This window comes from Drosophila hydei, unplaced genomic scaffold (genome assembly GCF_003285905.1).
Source record: "Drosophila hydei strain 15085-1641.00,03,60 unplaced genomic scaffold, DhydRS2 tig00008119-arrow-pilon, whole genome shotgun sequence".
Taxonomy (NCBI): domain Eukaryota; kingdom Metazoa; phylum Arthropoda; class Insecta; order Diptera; family Drosophilidae; genus Drosophila; species Drosophila hydei.
In genome coordinates, this window is record NW_022045830.1 from 6310082 (window position 1) to 6333851 (window position 23770).

The 23770-nt window shown below is 38.9% G+C and overlaps 2 protein-coding genes and 1 long non-coding RNA gene across 4 annotated transcripts; 2 read left to right on the plus strand and 1 right to left on the minus strand.

Annotated features, from left to right (window-relative positions):
• Window positions 1-13646: 13646 nt before the first annotated feature.
• Window positions 13647-14890, plus strand: LOC111600728. Its single transcript, XR_002751497.2, has 3 exons — window positions 13647-13795; window positions 13896-13988; window positions 14051-14890. It is a non-coding gene; the product is annotated as an uncharacterized LOC111600728 (long non-coding RNA).
• Window positions 14891-20131: 5241 nt separating this feature from the next.
• LOC111600669 (cyclin-dependent kinase 2) lies at window positions 20132-21985 on the plus strand. The gene is made up of 7 exons (XM_023316917.2): window positions 20132-20342; window positions 20726-20921; window positions 20996-21106; window positions 21158-21319; window positions 21375-21572; window positions 21633-21818; window positions 21904-21985. Exons 1-6 carry the CDS (start codon window positions 20215-20217, stop codon window positions 21780-21782), a joined length of 945 nt encoding a protein of 314 aa, XP_023172685.2. The 5' UTR covers window positions 20132-20214; the 3' UTR covers window positions 21783-21818; window positions 21904-21985.
• Window positions 21931-23731, minus strand: LOC111600667. 2 transcript variants are annotated; one of them, XM_023316916.2, is made up of 2 exons: window positions 23113-23731; window positions 21931-22951 (listed from the first exon to the last, which is right to left on the minus strand). In XM_023316916.2, exons 1-2 carry the CDS (start codon window positions 23247-23249, stop codon window positions 21991-21993), a joined length of 1098 nt encoding a protein of 365 aa, XP_023172684.2. In that variant the 5' UTR covers window positions 23250-23731; the 3' UTR covers window positions 21931-21990. The 2 variants fall into 2 exon arrangements, with proteins under 2 accessions (XP_023172684.2, XP_023172683.2); XM_023316915.2 differs by having other exon boundaries at window positions 21931-22954; window positions 23113-23730.
• Window positions 23732-23770: the final 39 nt, after the last annotated feature.

Below are 23770 nucleotides of genomic sequence, written 5' to 3' on the forward strand. Positions count from 1 at the left end.
GGATTTGCAGGCGGGATTTCGTCTCAGAAATTTACTTTGATACGCGTCTACTTGTTAGCCATTTGACGCCGCTTCAGGGCGGCCGAAGGACAAACGAAGGGACGCATAATAAATGGAAGAGCATCAAGAAATTTGCCGTTGACCAGCAAAATGGGGCAATAAGGGAATAAAGGGGCACGCACTACTACACAGCGTACAAAAGTGTGAATTGTACAGAAAATTGTGTTGGGTTTTCCGTTTTGACACTCCCTTTTTGCTTTATTTGCCATTTCACTTGATGATCAAGTTGACATTGTCAATTTAGCAAATTTCTGCTTTGATTTTTATGAGGAAAAAAACTTATTTATGCTTTGATTACTTTGGTTACCCTTTGGAGTTAGGCAGCTGATTTGATGGCACTGTGCAACAGGGGATTACACCAGTTGGTCAATATGGATAATGGGCTACCTAAAACATTTTAAGGTTAGAGCGACCCTCAACGCTTATGACTACCACAAAAGAAAGTTATGAAAAGTAGCAGATTTTGAAGCTTAGCGAACTTTGTTTCCATTCATTGGTTGCTTGAATGAATTTCGTAACACAAACGTACTTTAATAATTTTGATAATTGTATTTTTAATTTTCTAAAAATCTACGAATACATATCAATTCTGATTATAACGCAAGCATTCCACAATTTGTTGACTTTTGTTTATTTGGAACGCCATAATTGTAGCCAGTGGTGTGATAAATACGCAGTAACCTCCCTCAGTATGGTTCACGTAGATACTGCTAGATACAATATACGCGTACATGCTCACGCAAACGCACAGACACCCTCATAACTGGAAACAACAAGGATTCATCGCTAATTAGGATAAACAGCTGTTGCCAAATTAATTACATATGATGGGCACATGAATATAAACATGAGTCGCCCATCGCTTAACAACAAATGCAAGCTTTATTCAGGCTAGCTATTTTACTCACACTACCAAATGGTTTCGAGTCAAACAATGAAAACGAACTGCTTTTATTTTGGCTCGTTCACATTGTATCTCATGCCGGCAATCCTTGTGGCAACAATAAATCTAACAATCAGCTGCCAAGCAGAAAGAAAAACTTTTTTGAATGGCCAAAAAGGAAAATGCAGGCAGCAGCTCTACGCTACTCGCTCCCTGTAAATTTGCATAAGCAGCCAGAAAATCCACTTGGACGTTGCACCTGACAGTCAGTAAGTCACCAGTGAAAAGTGCTGACTGTCTTTTTGGCTTAGGGGAAACCGGAAGACGGTGGAGCAGTGACAGGAGTAGGTGCGCAGCATGCAATCTGGAATATATTATGCTCCTTAAGCAAACGGTGGCTCGTCCTGTGGAAAAAGTCAACGCCTCGATCTAAGTGCATATTGTAAGGCAGCTCTTATGGTCGTCTTTTCACCATATGAAATAACTTAAAGAACAGTACAAAATTCATACAACTTTGCTGCACGTCGCGACGTTCGATGGAGCATTGGCATTGGCATATTCCTTTAACTTCACAATTTTATTATTTCATTATTGTTGTCCCAATTCTGGGAACTCATGCAAATTCCGATAATCAACTTATCTCATGATTTTGGGTGTTCAATTTGTACAAAGCTGATTACACACTTTTCTTACTTTTCAGCACAAAGTCCCGAAAATCGAGTACACCCACAAGAAAAAGAGATATTTGGTTTTTCAGGTTTTCTCTTTACATTTTTATCGATTTGCTACTCAACAATTAAGGGCTCAGACTAGGTTAATATTGGCCAAATATAATTGGCATAACGATTTATCAGAAGGGCATTAAAATTATTTATGCTTTAAGCATTACGAGTAGAATGCTGGAAGCCAGATATAAGCCATTTTTCTTGATAAGTTTTCCAAATTAAATTAAAATATTTGTAGTAATAATATTTAAGAAAACAATGAAAATTCAGTTTTTAAATGCATTAAGCTAAGGATATAATATAAGAGAAGACACTTTAAGTTGGGCTGGAGATTTATTTATTTATTTTTTTGACTGCTATTATTACACCTTTGATTGCATATCGCAATGCTTGGATTTATACAGATGCTTGAGAGCCTCTTTTATGCTGCTCAGTATCTCATGAAAGTCGCCCCTAATGCGACTGTTGTGCTGGCGCTTCTGTCACTCAAAGGCAAACACCTGTAATAAATATTCGTTTGCCGTTTCTGGTTTACGCTTTCGTTTCGGTCGGTTATCCTGGTTTGCTGGCTGCCTGCCAGATACATTTCGCTTGATTTTCCATGTGAGCGCACAGCAACAGTAGCAGCAGCAGCACTAGCAGCAGCGGAAAAAGCCAGTGATGAAAAACTGCCTGGCTAGCACATTTTCATATGGCATCGCCTGAGAATTTAACTCAATTCCCATTCAAGCAATGGAAGTGTGCATAAAATGCCAACACGGCAGGGCCATCATTCGGCCAACAGCGCGAAAGAAGTGCAGCCACGCACTTGATGTTATAAGCACCCGAGCTCAGCGAGTTCAGTGGCCACGCTTTGGGGCCGTTTACAGGCGATGGCCACATTTGGTTGCACATGTTGCACGATATATAATTAAACGTATGGAGCACACTTGTTTCTTAATTTAGCTTAGTGGTGTTTAATATAGCACACGTTGCTGATGCTGCTGCCTCTGTTGCTTCTGCTGCTGCGGTTGCTGCTTCCTTCCTGTAAGGTATTGCAGCAGGATGCTACTCGGCAGGATCGCACTTTAAATCTGACTGCAGTGTGGCACCATTTGCGCACATCTGAGCACTCAGTGTGTGTTATTAATTGCGTAATTTGTTTATTAATACACAAATGAGCACACACCTGGACCCAGAGACGTTGCCTATGCAATCCACTTACATTATGTGCAGCTAAAAGCCGTAAACTGTTTGCTGTAGGCAGGCCATGGCCTGAACAAAAGGAAGTTCTCTATCTGCAGCTATATTGTACTTCAAGCCACAGCTCGTTGTTGTGACTCACTCAACACAATTAAAGAGCTTACCTGCCTCGGCGTACACTCTCCGAGAATTTTAATCTCATTTCAACTGTGCAACAAACGAAAATTGCTCACGAACTTTTCCGCCAAGTGTTTGACTTGCAATTGAAATATTTTGCTTCAACATTTTTCCGACGCACACAGACAGACTTCGCCTGCGCTGAGGATCTGACTTGTGTGGCATAAATCAATTTTTATATGCTCTCCCTTCAGCAGCCTCTTTTTGCTTGCTGCTGCCTTCATTCTCTTTAATTGGCTGCACATGGAAAATTCTAATGGCAAACACGAGCGCAAGGCTCCTCATGGAGACCATGCGTGGAGCTGGTAACGCTTTAATTAAATTATAATTACCAGCGTCTTATTAGCCCAATTACAGACACCACCACAGCAGTAACCAAGCAAGGGCACGTGTCCGCACATCAACATGTGTCCTTCCGCTTTAATCTCAAGTCTCGCGCACTTTGCCATATTTAATTTAATAATAACATTTTCTCTAGAACCCTACATGTAATTAAGTTCAGTGACCATCGAGACAAACAAAAGCAAAATAATGGGGCTATTTTGCTATTGTGTTTATTGATATCTTATAAATAAACATAAAATATAAATAACAAATTGCAAGTCAATTAATAAAAGTAAGCTTCATCACACAATTATTATTGTTTTTATTTGTTCACACAGGAAATTGAATCAGAGTAAAGAATAATTTCATTTATGTATAACATTTTCTTTGTTAAATCTCTGATAAATATCGACAAATTATAAAACAAATCAATTTTAAAGTAAATGCTTTTAAGGTGCAACAAATTGAAATCTCTTTATATTTGATAAGCTAACCACAAATTCCACTTAGGCATCAAATGAAACTGTCGTTTAGAAAATTTCTGCTGTCAAGCCTTAAGCGGCTGTAAGAGAAAACTTAAACTGAACCCAATATATTTAAATTTAAAATTAATGCAGAAATTGCCATATATCATATATTTGTATTATCAGTAAATATGCATGCGAACGTATCGAGGCACACACATATCATACATATGCATATGGGTATTTACTGTTGCTGGCAAAATATGCGAAGTGCAATGCTTGGATGAGCAAGAAATATGCAAGTCATAGATGTTATGTTTATGTAGAGAGTCGTGCAATATTTATGTTTATCACGTAAGGCTGTTGCTGACGTATGCTGAAAGCTTGTGCATACCCCACACTGATTAATCAAAGCCCTCGTCGGGCAGCTATAACTTTTCCCAGTTTGACCAGGCACCAATATTGCGCATACGTCACGTTCGCATTTGAATGGCACCATCATGCCAGCGGCCAGGAATATTGTAAGGAGCAGGCCACTTGCAACCCAATGATTACAGCACAAAACACAAGCAGGTAACAGCACACTCTCACACACACACCCATACACAGTCTGTTGAGTTTTCAATTGCAGCAATCTGCTACTAGCTGTTGCCCGCAGGCAGCTGCAACAAGCTCAGTGAACAACCAAGAAAAATGAAGCCAATACAAAAACAGCACCCGGGGTGTCGAGTGCATTAGATGAATATTAAAAGCACTTTGCCAACAGCACTCAAAGCTCACCGATAGGTCAAGAGGGAGTATGGTAGGCAGTCAGTCAGTTAGTTCGTTTGTTGTTATTGTTGTTGCTGCTGTTGGCTTGCTGCTTGTGCTGCTTCTTCAGGACTTTCAGCCGTCATCAGTGCGTTGCACAATGCATGGCTCAGCCGAACTTTGGCTCGTCTTTGTATGTGTTTCGTTGGAAACTTTCATCTGCTTACATTAAATCGCTGAACCCGTGGTATTTGCAATATTTTGCTTGCATTATAATTTGAGCTTACACGCTTTTGCATATAATCACATCAGCTTAGCTAAGAGGATTCTGAGCTGACAACGCGAGCATTTAACACAATGCAACCCGTTGTCCAAATCACACTCCCAAGGCCCGCCCATTAACTGATTTTAACAATTGTACTGGGTAATTTTACAAACAGATTTTCGCACAGCTACCAAATGCGGTTCATAATTCGCAGGCTGGCGACGTTGAGTGGCATTGTCATTGTCATTGTCACTGCCAGCTGTCAGACAACGGCAGCCACAGGTCGGCTAACAGCTTGACATGCCGCTCGACCACCCGTTCGACCACCCGCTTGACAACCCGCCCGACAATCCGTTCGCCTGTCAGCGACAGCAACAGCCGCTGCTTGCTCACCTATTGGGCTCTTCATTTGCGGGAGGGGGCACAGGTTTTATATCTGTATCTGCAGTTGATGGCTGCACCTGAACAGAGAAGACTTTAATATTTACCTTGGAGAACTTTAATAAGCTTTCAGTTCAGTTTACCTGAGCTTCATTTGAGCAAAATAAACGTTTTATTGTTACAGAAGGCATACACTTTGGCAACCACCTGTTGCAGTTGATGCTCCGCGTTGTCGGAGCTCTTTCGTTAATCAAACACAGAAATGTAATTTATAAAAATGCCCGAAGGACAAAAGCAAACAGCCAACAACATGGCCAAATATTCATTCTACCAAATGCGATAGGATTAGATTTATCCAGTTAACGATGTTCGGCGGCCTGAGACATTAGTCGGGACGTGATGCCATTGATTGGGCCAATACAAAAAATAATTTTAGTTGGCACTTTTAGTCTTCTAGCTGAGATTAAGCAGCAGCTATCTTCAGCCTACATAATGAGTTGAATTAGTAGAGAAAGTTCCTTTTTGGTATCTAAGATGTGATACACTCACTGTAGAAAACATAGTTAAAATCATTTAAGGCAGTATTAAGAATTCAACTTATATCGATTTCAAATCATAATAAATTTTACTTGAAGTCTCTTTACACACTTCATCATGGTGCGCAATAAATAAGCTTTTGAGTCATATTCAAATATAAAACTGGAACGGTACAAAAGTCAAAAATTGACTTGATATTAGGGTTGTAAATAAGCGGTACCGCCGACATTTACATGAACTGCTGTTTGCGTAAGTGAGTGTTTTAACAAAAGCTCTTGACAACACATAGATTGTGGTGTGAGTCAAGCCCTAAGGCAAGCCATGGAAGCCCAATGCAAACTAACAAGTAACCAAAAGCAGTGCGACAATCCAGAGCTGAGTCTAACTAACAAGAACAATAACGCCAACAAGAACAACAACAATGCCAGCAACAACAATGGCAACTGAAGGCATCTGAAATTCTTTGGCTTATCAACGGGCCAATGCCGGAAGCTGTGAAAGCATTCATACATATTTGCACGCCTCGATGTTGGTAGAGCTGGTTCTGTTTCTGCTGGTGCTGGCGATGCTGCTCCTGTTGATGTTGTAGTCCCATTGTGTGTCAAGTTGGCGACGCTATGCGTATCGTGTGCTCATCAAATTACGTATTCAGCAGACAGTCTGTCTTACTGACGTGTCAGACAGGCTAAACAAATAAACGACTAATAAAAATGTTCCTTGCCATGAAATTTGCCTGCACTTAGTATACTTGGATAACAACCTGCCTGCTGGACTGGCAGCATCTTGTAAGGTATTCAGCATATTTATTTAATCTATTTACATTGCTGATCAGCAAATTGCTTTAGTTGCTTCCTTTTGTTTGCAAACAATTAAACTATTCCGTCAGCATTGCATATTTAGTCATCCTTCAGTTACGTGCCACTGCATTTGTATACGTCCAGAAAATCTTTCAGTGTAAACTCAATAGCTGCATGCAAAAAGAAAAAAAAATAAAAAAATGTCCATTAAAATTTTTGTGTAATTACAATGTTAATAACTTAATGCAATTGACATCAATTTCTCTTGCCGCCGTCTTCCTTGGTGTGCATCGTCTGTCGCCTGGCCGCATTTTCAATTCAGCACCAAAAATCAATCATAATTTAATTAACGCCAGGGCAGAGTGCGCTTGAGTGTCCTCTGCTGGCATGGACGCCATTTATTTGTATATGTATATATTTATATTTTTCTTTTCAAAGCAAATTCAAGAATCTTTTTTGAAACTGGAATGATGGTACATTTATTAAGAACTCATAAGTCTTTATATAAAATAGCGAATAAAGCTTGGCAGATAAATCTGGAATACGATATATTAATTGTTAAGCATTAATAAAAAAAATATTCTGGAAAAAATATATTCACAATTTAGTTTGGGGCATCAATTCACACAACTGAGCGTAACTAACGACGCAGCTCACGTAATAAAGAAACAACAGCTCGTTACAATGGAACACATCCATCAACTAAATTGAACACGCCCATGTCGCATAGATTACGCCCAACTCTTTAACGGGTGGCATCAACTGCAAGCAGCTCCAAATCTGCACCGCGTGCGTCGACTTATAATACGCACTGTTCTGTGTTATAACACGCCATTAATAAACTCAAACAAAAAGTACGTCAACCCACGCTAGGTTTGCTGACGGATCAGCCAAAAGCCATAAAGGAATAGAGATGGCAACAGATCCTGCGGCGCAAATGGTCTGTGTCACATCGCCTTTAGAGGGCGGAAGACGAATGGCAAGCGCGCTTGCCGTCTGCGCCGCAGATACGTGTTGACATGTCAGTTAGGCAAATGAGGGTAGACAGCTCACTAAAAAGGCCCATTCTCCGAGCAGCTCCGAAAGTTCACAAAAAACCACACGAACTTGACGAAACTCAATGGCCTTTGTCAAAGCTTTAAAAACAGAGCCTCAGACAGGTCATTAACTGAATTTGCACTGCAAACTGCAGGGGGCAGGCCAATTGCCCCAATGCCTGTTACTTCTAATAAATGGTCTCTGTGGGCAGCTTCCCAATAATAAATTTTGCTCATTTATAGAACAATTGCTGTTTCCAGCTCGAAATCACAGCTTTAGATTTATCAGCTTTTTAGATTTATCAGCGAACAAGCTACTGTCACAAGTATAATATGATAAAACTATTTCAACAAATCTACTTATCTCGGAGAATCTAATAGTGTCCGATGAAAGGTAGCTTAAGTCTTAGGTCAATGCAAAGTACATCGCCAGACAATAGTTAAGCAAAATGCAATACTTAACTACAGCATATCTTTAAGTTGAAATTGGTCGGATGCTACATTCTTGTTATAATTTATCTGGCTGATGTAACGTGCGCATGTGTCACTGCACCAGACTGGAATAGCACAGATTTCGCTAGCCTTAAGGGCTCTCAGTCTGTCACCTACAAAAAGCCACAAAACCAACCGACAACTGCCCGCATACGAACCGATACGACAAACGATAGTGCTTAAAAATGTAAAAAAGAAAAAGTAGAAATGAAAAAAATAATAGGAAAAGCCAACAACAGTGCTCGTAAATGCAAAGAGAATAATAAAAATCGATTTAAAACAGGACTACAATTGAAATTGAAATAGAGCCTGTGCCATCCTTTTGGCCAACCCGACAGCATTATGTGGTATTGTGGGCACTGCTCATCCCAGGGCTTCGGCTTCGTGGCACGTTGTTATTTGATAACCCATTGTGGCAAACGTTTTTCACTGAGCGCGCAAATTGAAAAAAAAAATGCCATCGAGTGCAAAATGGCAAAGGGAAAGGCTATGGATTCATCTCGGCGAATGCCGAGTGGCAAGTGGCAAGTGACAACCGATGAACGTGTGAAATCCATAAAAGGGTAACCAATGCCTGTCCTTGATGGCGCGTGTCCATTTTGTGCTGTCATTGAACGTGAACGTGAAAACCTAAGCAGAATACCAAAATAACTGTAGAGAGTAAAGGGAATACTGAGTACTGAATGCGGAATACAGAATGCCAATGTCATGGACTCTACTTCCTGTGAAGTCCACTCAAGTCTCAATTAGTCTCATTTGGCTGACGATTATCAATCTCAAAGGTCATAGGCGCAACAGGAACAGCTGTACTGATTGGATTTATCTTCGAACCGTTTGCAAAACGAAAGCGATTTAATATTTTAAACAGAAACCTAGTCGGACGAGAGATGAAGCAGAACAGTTGCTGTTCGGAGCTATTGGTCACTCAAGCGTTAAGAGAAGAAAATACTTATTTTAGGAGCACAGCTTAACATCTTTGAGTTAAAGTCCATTCACATACAGCTGCCGATTATTTTTGGCAGTGTCACAAAATAATTCAATGCATCGAAAAATGTCAGTGACGTGTTCATGCCAAAATGTGGTACTTATCAGATGTGATGTGCGAGTGCATCTTTTACTTCACTTCAGCGCACGAGGCGTATGCGTAATTTGGCAACTGTACCACAAAATACGATTAAGTAAACCTGAATAAACATGCTGAGAATAAGTTTTACGAATCTCAGATAAATAAATCTTTAAAACTTCAACACATTCTGATTTGGGATTCATTGAATTCGAAACTGAAATATCAGAGATTAAGACTCAGCCGCAAAACATTTAAGATTTAATTTAAGTAAATGTAGAACCATTGAGCCAGCCAAATTCAGCGAATATTTCAACGCACAGTCAACTTTTACCCTTGCCTCAGCCCTTGCTCAGTCCGGGACAACTTTGTCTGGAGTTGAGAATTTGTGTTTATGCATTAAATTAGGGGAGTCTCGTCGAGGGCAAATTTTATGATTGGGTTATGCTGTTTGCAGGGCCGCGTGTGCCGGCTGTTTGGGTTAATAAAATATGCAAATATCCAGCATCCAAAATTAAGTTTCTCTTTCGTTTTCATTTTGCAACCCTAGCCCACAGCTGGAATCCTGCAGCCGCTGACAGGATGAGCTGTCATACAGCTTAAAACCAAAGTGAAAGCGACATATGCAGCCGACAAGTTTCACTCTTATGTGGCCCACGATCTCAAAGGTCTATTAACTAATAATCAAATTATTTTAAATACTTCAAACTTTTGAGCACTTGTCACGCCTTTTATCTGTGCGTCGAGCTAATAGTAATATCGTGTTTTGCCTACACTTAAGTTGTCGAATTCATTTATAATTACAATAATTAAATTATTTAGTAGACGGGATTTGTGGTGATACGCATGATGCCTGCTTGCGTGTGTGAAAGCAACTTGTTGCTGTGCATTTCAAGCTTTTAGGGACTTAACAATTATTTTGAATTACAAGTTACGTATAAAACTTTTAATGGAAACGCCTTAAGGCATACATTTTCTATGACACAAAGTTGAAGAACTGATTGTTCTTGTTAGAAATTTAAGTAAGAACTTGTTGTCCTTTTCTTAGGTTAATTAAAATAAGAAAATCCCTATTGAATCAAAGTGTTGAGCCGCTAAATGTAAGAGCAAAAACCTTATGGAAAATATTTATGATTTGGCTATCAATTCGTTTGACCTTAACCACAAATATAACATAAGCTGTTGGGGTAAACACTCGCAGATAAATGCTCACTCACTCACACGCACTCCAGAGCAAAGCCAACCTGGCCAATAATTTATTTCACATTTGCCACACGTAACAAATAACGAAATTCTATTATATAAATTGAATATGTGACAGACAAGTGGGAAGTCTTATACAAAAATGTAGGTGAATATAGAATCTCAGTTGCACAGCCACTGACTTTCTCTCGTTCTCGCGCGCTGTTCGTGGAACTTATTGCTATCTCTATTTGACACACTAGTAGGATATCGAATATTTGCGCACACAAAAATTCGATAAGCAAAAATGACGTATAACAAAATAAGCCTAACCGAAAAGTCAAATGCCTTTTCATTTTGTTTGATTGTACCACGCACACACGCGCATACACACATTGTTGGGCACACTCACTCACTTTTTTATGTAAGGCCATTTGACGTCTGTCAATAATTTCTTACCTGCAACTAGGCAGCAATGATGTATTATTTATGTGCGTGTGTGTATTGAGATGAAATTGAATTGTTATTTGTGGTGGCTGCTGTTTACTTGCGCCGCACCACGCACATAACTTTCTTTTCGTTTATTTATAAAAAGCACAAAATACGATTGGAACGTGTTGATGCCCCAAATGGAGTACTTCAGATTCAATTATATGCTATACTTGGTAACTGAATTCATAATGAAACCATGGATAGCAGACACCTTGTCGGGCGGAATACGCTGTAACTCGTTTATTTTTATTCTCACGCAAACTTCAGAGAGGCCAGCAACAGGTCGAACAAAACACTACTAATAATTAAATATTTCCTGGAATTCTGAGTGAAATATAATCATTATTAGATTCTAGATTCATGGCCCACTTATAGCTGCTGAGTTGCATTTCAGTAAGTTTAGGAATTTCATGCCACAACAGTTGCTGTGGCGAGCACAAATCTGATTTGGGCCACAAAACCATTTATTTGTCTCTGATGTCTGGTGGCAAAACCAAAAGCCAAAACACCGAAAACCTAAAAGCACTTAATAGCAGCAGCTGCTCCTACTCATTGCTGGCCTGCTGAAAGTCAAAACAGGATGCAAATTGAAGACTATTATTGGATTTGGTTGCATATACAAGTGGCCAGTTGATTTTGACAGCAGCTGTCTGCTACAATTGTCTGGTGGAAATGTTTATAAATGATCGTTACGTTATTTATCAGCCTTCTATTCATTCTCCTTTTAATTTTCCGCTTTCTGCTGTTTCATGACGCACAGCAAATTTCAATGTGATTTGCTCGCATTACTCATACGCCACATTGTGCGACGCCCAATCAATGCAAAGCAATCAGTTGAGGGCTTACAAGTGTAAGCAGCAGCAGCACCAGCTTTAGATGGACCAATGACCAGCCAAGTGACAACAACAAATCTCTGCTAATGTGCTGCAGCATTCAATGACCCAGAATACAATGTCTAGTCGAGCCAAGTAGACCCAAACTTGGCGCAGCTGTAGTCAGTGTCCAAATTCTTAACATGTTAACGCCCATGCTCGCGTTGCCCAAATCCTTTGAGAAATTAGTTTGGGACCTGTTCAGAGACTTAGCTCTTGGCTTTGCCACTTACCGTCGACTTCTGGCATTTATCAGTTGCTTGCTTTTGATGATTTAATGAGCCTGAGCAGCAGATGAGTTTTAAGTTCTGCTTCAGTCTGGCTTAGCTCTCACTCACATTCGGCGGCAGCAGCAGACTGCATTTAATATTCCGAAGACCCACTGCCGGGGGCAAACAAATTCCACGCCAAGAAACGCCTACGCAAACAATCAAAATTGCTTTACAAATCCAACGAATTAGAGGGTGACTGCGAATGGGAAGGCAGCATAAAAAAGACGTCCATTAAAAATTGCCACACGCAATGTAACAAGACTTGCGTAAAAGTTTTCATGGCAGTTGAATCTTGGCTTGGCCGTGTTCCAGGGCGCATAACGAAGGGAACTTGGCAGAGCGCAATAAAAATCAATCGCCACTGACGTCAACCAGACAAGCGTCTTGGCTGGGGTTTCTAAACTTGACATTAACCACTGTTTGACAGGCATGACCCACACACACTAACACACCCACACACACATGCAGACACACTTGCACTTCATGCTGTTTGTGTAAACTAAATGGAACTTGAAACTAAGTTTTGCCTGCAAATTGCATGTGGTTGACCAAGAGCAAGAGCTGGGTTCCAAAGCTCTTAAATTGCAAACACAGTGTTACAGTTTGGTTGTGCTGTGTGACTTGCTGTCTTTTCTGTCAATTTGTTGCAGCATTTAGCTGAATATGTCCCTAATGAAATAGAGTCAAAGGACAAGACAAGCCAGCTGAATCAAATTACTGCTTGTAAAATCCAATTACATCCAACTATATAAACAGAAGTCACAATTTTTACATTTTACTCGCTCTAGGGCGCAAGTCGGAGCTGGTGAATGTAAAAAATTAGATAGCGTCTGACTTGAAGCAGTCCACTTCTGTCCCTCAATCAAGGGAAAGTGGCAAATGCAGCTCTGCAACTCAATTACAAATATGCAATATGATAAAAGCCAAGTTAACAAGCAACCAGCCAAATACAAAATATATGATAAAATCATTTAAAGCTCCAAATTGTATTAAAGGGAAACCACTCAAAAAATTTAAAAAGTCAACACCTGCTATTTACTTTCACTCGTATCCTTTAATTACGCGTCTTGGCCATGCTGGGACCCGCTTTCTAATTTAATTATCGATAAAAACAACTCAGACGCTTCGCCAATTCCAGCTGTTGTCCCTTGCCGTCAAACATTGTGTCAATATTTAACGACACTTAACTAAGAAATTATTGGCGCATTTTATATGAACATCGACAACGCACTTAATGTAGCAATCGTTGAGATTTAAGTAAAGGTGATAGTCAGGACGACAGCAACATCAACACAGAGTGGACCGATAGCATATAATTTATACTTAAAGCGAAAACCTAAAACTAAGATATCTTATTAAATAAAAGAATGCTTAATCATTATTATACTTTTATGTCTTATATACTAAAAAGGCTTAAAGACTTTTTCTAGCTTTCTACATTCTATTCTGTACTATGATTCTTAAAATACTTGAATGTTTCAAACCGATTTTAGTTGGTTTTTAACTAAGTCATTTTATGTAGTTTTAGCTTCTGAGAATTTAAGCATAGCAAAGTTATTGCAGCATCTACCATTTCTCCGTAGATGCTACAATTTTTGTATGTTGATTTTTCTAGTTTCGACATCAGCTCCTGTTTCTACCTTTTTAACAAATAAAATTTTCATGACAATAAAAAAGGCTTGGCAGTAGGACATACATTACATAGATAAGTGCACATAATAATAAAAGCACTTGAAAATAATTTTCAAAAGTAATAATTTACCAAAAACAGAGCTTTTCATTTATACGTCTAGTCAAAAAAAAATCATTGAAAATTTATGAGCCAGCCAGTTACTTGAAGGTATTTACTTTTGCCTCTTTGCAACATTGGACCAAGTTTAAACAGGCTTAAATTTATATGTTTTCTAAAATGTACCTTATGTTCTTTATACAACGAATAGCTTTAAATTTTTAAGAAAGATTTAGTTAAAAATGAACGGACAACGAAATGAAAACTCCCACGGCGTTTTGATTTAACCAAAATCAAAATATTTGTATGTTGATTTTGAAAGCCAAATCTTTTCATTTAATTTGCGCTTTCTCCATTTATCCGCAGGGCCAATCATTGTGTTAAGACCTTAAGAATGAGAAAGAGAAATGGATAAAAAATCCTCTGGGCTGAAATACAAAGAACAGCCAAAAGTCAAAGCAGAAAAACGCAAAAACAAGCATAAAAGACATAAAATAAAAAATTAAAAAATTCAATGAAATGTCAGCACAAAACATGTCTGTGAGATGGTGTCCCGTTTACAAAAATAAACGAAGAAGTGTAGAAAACAATAAATTAAAATCGAATAAAATGTGAAATAATGTTCATGACAGACATAAGTGGGAGTACGACAATTGTTGCTCCGTGCCATTGTTGTTCTTGCCGTTGGTGTAGCTGCCTGAAGCACAGTCAATGGCCTACTGCTGATTAGTACAAGAAACATGGGGACACACCCACGAACGAACTTGCGACAATTGTCGATTGCGTATACTTCACGTAAGCCGCATGGCGAAAAGGCACCAGAACTTCATCATTCACTTTCCAGCTGCCAGTTACTATGACATTTGGCATTTCTGGCTCCAGCAATGATTTCAAGACATAAAAAACTTAAACAAGAAACTCTTTTAAGAATAATTTAAATGACTAAAAAAATAATAAATCAAAATTTCATGATAAGAAGCCGAAAAGATGAAGACGTAAAACATTTTATAAGCTACAAGAAAGCATTCGCAGCAGCCTTCGTTGCTTAACTGTTGGCAGTTACAGGCCAACTGACAGCTAGCTGAACACAACAGAGACTTTGGGACTAACAGTAAGACCTTTCCAGGAACATGTTGGAATTCGGCACACCGGAATGGAACACAAGAACAGTAGAAATAACAAAGTAAATGCTCCCAATTGCATAATACACGCATTATCTTGTTTCCATTCTTTGAAATTGGTAATATATTTTTACAACACTTTTATAGGTTGACAAATATAAATCTTTAAAAATATTTCAACATATAATTTAACTTAAAACTCAAATAGCCAGACTGTCAATTAGTTAGCCTGTCTGGCCATAACATGCAACAAATCACCTGTTGCGTTTATTGTCCATTGCCGAAGGCTCTAATTAAAGTCTGCCATAGCCAACTTTTTGCGTTACTTTCGCAAAAGTTTGGTCGCCTGCGGGTCTAAGCTGGTTGGACAAACTTTGATTTTGTGTCCAAATGACAGTTGGGCTATAGGTGGAATAAAATAAATTACATAATCCAGTTCGCTGACATTTGTCAAAGCCAAAGTCAAAAGAAAGTAAATCCTAAGACGTTATATTCAATGCGACATTATATTTGATGCGTAACGAAATAAGTCAATTTAAGTTGTCTTAAGCTACAATGAGATTCAGCTTGCCTTGAAGCACTGTCAAAAAATACTAGAACAACATGTTGATGATATGAGAGGGTAAATGTTTGACAAGAACTTTATTTACATTCAAAATTCAGTTTAAATAATCATAAAACAACTTTAAAGTACGTTCGTCGTAAATAGTATTTAAGGCTGTAAGCAGAGTTTTATGCTAGAGTAAATCCAAAGCAATAATATATGATGAGCCTATTCACATGTGAGTAAGTGCATTGAAATTTTGCTAGCAAGCTGCGGTTAGTCCGTGCCACACCACATAGCCAAAACAAGTGAGTGACTTACTGCAGTGAAACTGTCTGTTTTATTGAAGAGGCTATTATAAATAACATGTTGCAACAAGCTAAAGTTGGTAACAAGTAACTACGGTATATCCCTATATATATATATATATATATATATACATATATAAATATATCCATATATATATAGGTGTGTGTGTGTTTATACAGAAGCTGCCTGCCTTCTGACGGTGTCCCATTGTTGCGCTAATGACACTTTTATAACTTTTTATAGATTTTTCACACTTAATGTGAACTTGTGCCATTTATCGTGGCATCCCCGACAGCGACAACAATCCTTTTTGTAAGCAGCGCCAGCGATGCGTCGCCTATTTCGTCCTTTTCTATGGTCTGCTTCCTTTTTGCAAACTTATTTACGAGAATGTGCGGAAGATGCTGCCGGATTTGCACAGGCCCAGTTCAGCAAACATTATGCTACATGCGAATAGATATACACACGTATGTGAGTGGTTGTGTGTGTGTGTCTCGCAGTTGTTGCTACTGTTTGTTAGCTGGGTTGCATTGGGGCTAGGAGGCGGCGCCTATGCGCAACGTGGCGCATACGAAACAGGGCCGCCCGACACAATATTGCAGCAAATCCCAAATGCTAGGCATGAACAACTTTTAAACTTTGCCAAACACACGCACATAATATGTTTGAATAGCGCCGATGTATCTGTGGGTTTGTGTCTATATGTGTGTGTGTGGTTTGCATTATAAACACCGAAGCGTGGCAAGTTAAATTCAGAGAGAGATAAATTGTCTTTTCTGCCTAGTCTGATATAGTCTATTTGGGATGGGGAATGAGCAAAATCAAAAGCAATCATCTTGATATTTGCACAGCGTACAGAGCCTATGCCTTAGTTTTCATGCGAATATAGATAAAAGGGAACGTTTATTTTGATTTCATGATGCTCGTAAAGTGTTTAGGGCCGCTCAGCCAAGAAGATTTAATAGATTGCTTAAGTGAATACAATATTTCAAAATCGCATAAGCTTTAAAGAAAAACAACTATGATGATAGATACTCATCTAATAATCAATGTAAATATTAATAATGATTTGGTTATATGCATATTTGCGAACTATTGATAAGTAAATATATTTACATAGACAAGAAATAAGTCTATATATATTTATATATGATAAGGCAATTTTCATAAGTAAGTTTCTTATAGCTATGGTAAAAAGATAATTTTCTTTTTTAATCAAACGAAATGCTGTAATGTGAGTGGTTTGATTGGAAGCTTTTCAGTTAGAATTTAGTATTCGGTTGGGCAGTTCTCATTCACCCACATTTTATCATATTAACTTTTTGTTCTTTTGACCTTTTCAAGTTATGAAACAGCCACTGCCAGCAAAAATCATGTGCCCTTATCGCTGCATATTATTTTTTATATTATTCATTTTCATTTATTTTAAAGTTAGATCCAAGGTTGGGTGGCACTTGTGCTGTAGGCCAGCTTTACACACGATTGCCCACCTACACATACAGATATACAGACAGTGGCAGACTCATATATGTGGATGATGGAATAAAAGCCGTTGCTGAGCGCAATTCAATTGGAATTAAATTCAAGCAGAAGCAGCAGCAGTAGTTGCCTTCAGCTCTGGCTGCACTTGTTGTTGCGACCCTATTGTTGGCCCCATTTTGAGCTTAGCAGCTCACACTGTGTGTGTGAATTTCCTGCTTCCAGTTTGTATATATATATGTATGATAAAGCTATGTTAGCGAACCTCGTAACTGTGTTGATTTCGTCCCGGGCTTACAAGCTGCATTTTTGCACCCATTGATGACAATGGTCAGATTTACACTGCAATACAATTTGCTAGTCTTGTTGTTGTTGTTTCTGTTCTTGTTATACAGTATTTTTTATTGTATTTGCTGTGTGTCAATATCCTGAGGCATTGTTACATGGACCACACACGTTGCCTGTTCGTTAGCGGTAATTACTAGCAAAAGCTTCAACTGCTGCACTGGTCACAACTGGCGTTGCCCTTGTTTCGACATTTGACATTTGTATCAAAGCGCAGCATTTCATTATATTTTACATTTATGGAAAATTAATATGAATATTTTTGATATGATATAAATTAATTTATTCAATTAACTGTCAATTATGCCATTGGAATTCTGCACTTGGAATAAATATGCAGTCAAGTGCATATAAGCCTTTTATCAATCGTATAATGCATTTTCCAGCGAATCTATTTAATTAAAATATCTTACAAAACTTCATGTGACTATGAGTGACTTCTCAATACTTCGTAAAAACTATTTCAATATAAAATTAATTAATTGTAAGAGTAAATATTAACAGCTCTTGGTTAAGTCCCATAAATAAATGAGTAAGCTGTAAAAGTGTTAAGTTCACTTGGGAAATAAAACAGATGTTTGGTCACTGAAAAGTGTTGCGTACAAATTAGAACAACCTAAAAATTCTAGATAAATCGTTGAAGTGTTAGAATTAATTAACAATTCCCTTTAAAAAAAAATAAATAACATTAACGAAGCAAAGTACAATGGAATGCCTAAAATACCGAAGTACTTACATACGTATAAAAATTGCAAAGTATTACTTAACTGGTATCCCGTTGTTACTGTACCCAAATTTTCTAATGCACCGTTAATAAATTGTGCCCCGAAGTTATTTACGCAAAACAACCCATTGGAGCCGTAACCCAAATGCATAAATCACACGAAGCTTCAACGGAAAATGGTTGTGCGTTTGGGTTGATCGGGATATTCATTGTCGTCGCTGCTGGAAATGTAATTTGTGCTCGATTTTACCCAGCAACTTTGGTCATTAGGTGGACCTGCCGTTTTCTCTACTCTTTTTATATTTCAAGACGAGGCTAAATTGCACTTTTTGGCATTTGGTTGGCGCCGCAAGCCTTGAGTACATGTCAACATGGCGTAATTTATATTTAACTATGGCAAACAGAAGTGCCAACTCCCATCCGCCACTACCATCTTATCAACCAGAGCCAAGCATTGTGAGTATGGAAATTACACAACGGTAGCACCCATAAATTCAGATTCAAGAACTAAGCAGTTACAGATGCAGTTACTGTTGCTGAGCGCCAAGCAGTTCGCTCTACACTTTTACAACTGGTATCACCTTCTACCGGCGTCTTCCTCTTTAATTGTCTGCTAATTGTTGTCCCTAGCAGCGTATGAACAACCCGTCGTTGTGGTATTGGCTATTGACTATTAGTTATGAGCTGATTATGCATCCACTGCTTGCTGGCAGCCGTGATTAATGTGCCATTAAACGTGATTACGAGGAGGTTGGTAGCAAACGCGCTCGGCGCCCTAAAAAAGCATTTGCACGCGAATGTCTGTCAAAATGGCACGCAAAATACTTGCACAATATCCCCATCTGCCGCATGAGCAAAGGGAGCAGCCCCAACGCAAACACTTCTTATGGCATTTTTATTGAAACACGTAAAACGCAGATTGAGCAACTCACAACCAAGTCCAAAGAGTTGAGTTGCAAGGGCTGAATAATCATCGAAGACGTAAGCCTCCCTGGCACGTAAACAAGAGGAATGGAATTTCACAGTACGCGAAAGAGTAACATGTTATTAAAACTATAAAATCTTCTAACTTATTATCAATCAAATCGCCCTAAGAGCATTACGCCAATAACATAAACTCTGATTAGAATGAAAAAGAGTATAATATTGTCTATTATCTATTAGAAGTCTGCATGAATAGCAAGAAAAACCACATTCAAATGAGCAATTCTCAAAATGCGTTGAATGAAGTTGAATGTGAAGCCAAATAAGACAGTAAGTGAGAGCGGTTGCTTAAGACTCGATCGCACAACACTCAAGCGAAAACAAAATGACGTGAATGAGTGGGAATGCGTGTGAATCAGAGGTGGCGTTTTGAATGCATTCAATTGCCAAAACCGACTATATAATTATGGTTGTCTTAGTCTCGCACAGCTCATAAATACATTTCCACACTTCACTTCGGTAACTCATTTCACTCAATACCGTATGCTAAGAGACACCACACTCCCTCATATTGACACCATTCGATTCATTGAGGACTCTCACTAACTCAATTCAATTCAATTCGAATTCGTTCGATTCGGGGTATGTTTTGAATGCAGCCATGCAGATTTTTAATACCTATACATACAATGCATGCTTTACTGTCCGTCCATCAGTATGCGAAGCATTTGAAGCTTGAATTTTTAAATTTTGAACATATATTCGTCGATAAACATGTCTTAAAATTGGTAAACATTGTTTGGATACGCCTTTGGAGGCACGGTTAATGGGGACTTATTAAGTAATAATATTTGTAATATATGCTCGAGGCTAACAATTTATGTTGGATGTAACATATACATTCGACAAAATCTACTCGATAACTATTTAACAGTTTCGATATTTATTATCGGTAGCTTAAGCCGATGGTTAACCGATGGTTCGATATTAGGTGGAAGTACCACATCTAAATGTTTGCTTATGGCATTTTCCCTCCAATTTTAATTAATCTCGATTAGAAAAGCATCCTTGCTACTCCTTGGCAATGAAAACGGATTTAAACAATTTTCAACATCCCGAAAAAATTGGCGAAGGCACATATGGCATTGTGTACAAGGCATGTAACAATCAAACCGGCCAGGATGTCGCACTGAAGAAAATTCGGCTTGAAGGGTATGTAATGTCTAGCTAAAGGACCTTTTTGATGTGGCCATAACTCTAGAATGCGTTCATTCAAGTAATAGCAATACCAAGATACGTACAGCTAAACCTATATGGCAAATGACAAATTGAAGAAATACTTCCACTGGCAGATGCGCCTTATCCTTGATGTCCTTGACGAATGTCAAACAGCTTGGCTGGCTGAGCAGCTGAATTACGAAGCCCGAGTTTTGTGTGTGCCGCGCTATTTTTGGGTACGTAGCACCACATGATTCGGCTTGGTAGTACACGCATATTCACCAAATGCCTCCAAGCACCCAGTAGATATGTGCTACTTAAGAGTAGATTGTGCACTATTACTTATAAGTTCACTGTATTCACTTATGTTCTCATAGAGAATCAGAAGGCGTTCCATCGACTGCTATACGGGAGATATCTCTATTAAAAAACCTTAAACACAAAAACGTAGTGCAGCTTTTTGATGTGGTTATATCAGGCAATAATCTCTACATGATATTCGAGTACCTTAACATGGATCTTAAAAAACTTATGGATAAGAAGAAGGATGTCTTTACACCACAACTTATAAAAGTGGGTAGGCTTTTTGGAAAATTCATCGATTCACAACAATTATATTATAATATCGGTGGTGATAACATTTACAGAGCTACATGCACCAGATATTCGATGCGCTGGACTTTTGTCACACTAATCGCATACTGCATCGCGATCTCAAGCCGCAAAATCTGCTCGTTGATACTTCAGGCAATATTAAGGTAGTGTAGCATAATTTTCTGACTAGGTATCAAATAATCTCCTGATTTTAGTTGGCAGATTTTGGTTTGGCGCGTGCTTTCAATGTACCCATGCGTGCGTATACGCATGAAGTAGTTACACTTTGGTATCGAGCGCCGGAAATACTGTTGGGAACCAAGTTCTATTCCACGGGCGTGGACATCTGGAGCCTTGGTTGCATATTTTCCGAAATGGTGTGTCAGCTTGGTCTGCATTTGGTGTTTTTACTAACGAGTATTGGCTTTACAGATCATGCGACGTTCGTTGTTTCCAGGTGATAGCGAAATTGATCAGCTGTATCGCATTTTTCGCACACTAAGCACGCCTGACGAAAGCAAGTGGCCTGGCGTTACACAACTTCCAGACTTTAAAGCTAAGTTTCCCAAATGGGAAGCAGCCAATATACCGCAAACCATACGCGAGCATGAGGCTTATGATCTGATTATGGTAACTCAAATTAAACATAAAACTTAAGCTGTACATATTAATGATTACTTTTGACAACAGTCAATGCTGTGCTACGATCCCAATCTCCGTATATCTGCAAAGGACGCACTGCAGCATGCATACTTCCACAATGTGCAGCATGTGAATATTGTGGCGTTGCCTGTGGACCCCAATGCTGGCAATGCTTCGCGGATTACGAAGCTCATTTGACTCAAAGTTTATGCTCCACATTATAGCTATTTTAATGTAAGTTTACGCATCTACCTCAATTTTGATAAAACTAGTGCAATTATAGAACATTTTACTTTGTGAACCACTCTTACTATTACAGATTCCAACTTCATTTCATATCGACATACCCTACAGTCAGACTAACAGACACAATCATAATACATACATCATTTACATAAAACATATTTTATTTGTGGTTATTTACCAAGCGTGCAGCAAATAAGTAACGCTGTTGCTGACGGGGTTTCGATTTAGCCAACGCAGCCAATTCTCTCTGGTGGGCGGGTTGACGCTGGCGTTCACGATTATCGATATCGTCATGCATATATGTGCCAAATGCATTGCGCACGCTCTCAGAGAGAGGCACACGATCATCGCTCGATGCAGCATTTGGTGCGGAATCAACGTTGCCTTCGGTATTGGTTCCGACGACAACATACGTTTCATCGGTGTTTTCATTGGCTACACTGTCATTGAGTGGTTCGTCGTGTGTAGTTTCGCCACTCGGCAACTGAATCGTCAAAGTGAGAGGTCGCAGTACGGCATAGTTTTTAGTATTACGTTTACCAAGGCTCTCTTCAGCCGTATATTGTGATACATCCCCTGTCACTGAATTATCTTGAAAATAGTGATCATAGTAATTTAGCTGACGAGGATAGTCCGCATAGGATTGCACGCGACGCACTCCATAGTAGTCATTAGGACCATAATAGTACATAGGCTGGTGCAGTGTGGTACCGTAGTAGTCATAAGGATCATTCAGCTCCTGTGAGTCATAGATTGGTCTATGCTTTTGCTGCTTACGACGCTTGCGTTTGCGTTTTTTGGCGTTCTGCGTTACAGCTGCGGACGATTGCTGCACCTCATCCTCCTGTTGCTCATCATTGTAAATCTGTGCTGGCACGGGCACTGTTTCGATTAAGTTGGTAACGCCATTGTTGAACAAGTTTACTAATGGATTGGTCAGATTACGCAAACCGAAATTTGGCTGTACGCTCCGTAAAAAGTTGTTCCAGACCCGCACAAAAGGCCGCTCTGTTGTAGTCGTAGGCGCTGCTTTTGGTTGACCTGATAAGAGATAAGGATTGTGTCTGTCACTGGGAAACCTGCTCGGCACAAATGAGTATTTCGGATAAGCAATCTGAGTGCTGCTAAAAGAGCAAAAAACATACAAATATTAAGATTAAATAGAAATCTAATAGAGTTCCACAATTGCGATGTCATTTTTGCTGATGAGAGAATAGGATCAAATGTATTAAGAAAGCAATTAAAAGTAACATTTATATTTATAGTTTGTAATTTGGCTTACCCAGATTTTTTTGGCGTCTGCATCTGTGGCTGCAAATACTGGACTTGCTTTAAGCTAATTGTCCTAGCTGCTTGAATCTGGCCTGGAACACCAATCCACGCCAGCAGAAGAAATGCTGCCCACTGTTGGAAATGCATTCTGTTGCCTGAAATAAAATCTTAAACTCGCGCCTGTTTTCTTCGCTGGCTCAGAGCCAACTAAAATTAAAATCAAGTCGAACTTAAGTTGTCAACACAATTTACACTTAAGATATTGTTAAGAACGCTCAGGTATGGGCTGGTTTTAATAGTATTTTGACTGGCTGATGGGTCAGTGAAAGTTTTTGCATCAATTTGGCAACAGCCATATAAAGACAGCGACATAAATATTTATGCTAGCTAAAACCCAACTAACCCCATTCTCAAAGCTTTTGAAAGTCATGGGCTGGGCGTAGTTGACCATTGATAGGTTCCAATCAACGAATACATTCATATGGTAATTTAATCACATACATATACACATATCATTTCTTTAACGTAACGATCATCTTTGCCAAGTTCTGAAACCCGTTTACTTAAAAGGAATTTTTAACTAGTTTGTTTTCACAAGCTGATTAGGTTTTAACGGAGTATTAGAATATAAATCAAAAATGATTGCAACATTCCCTTAATATTATAAT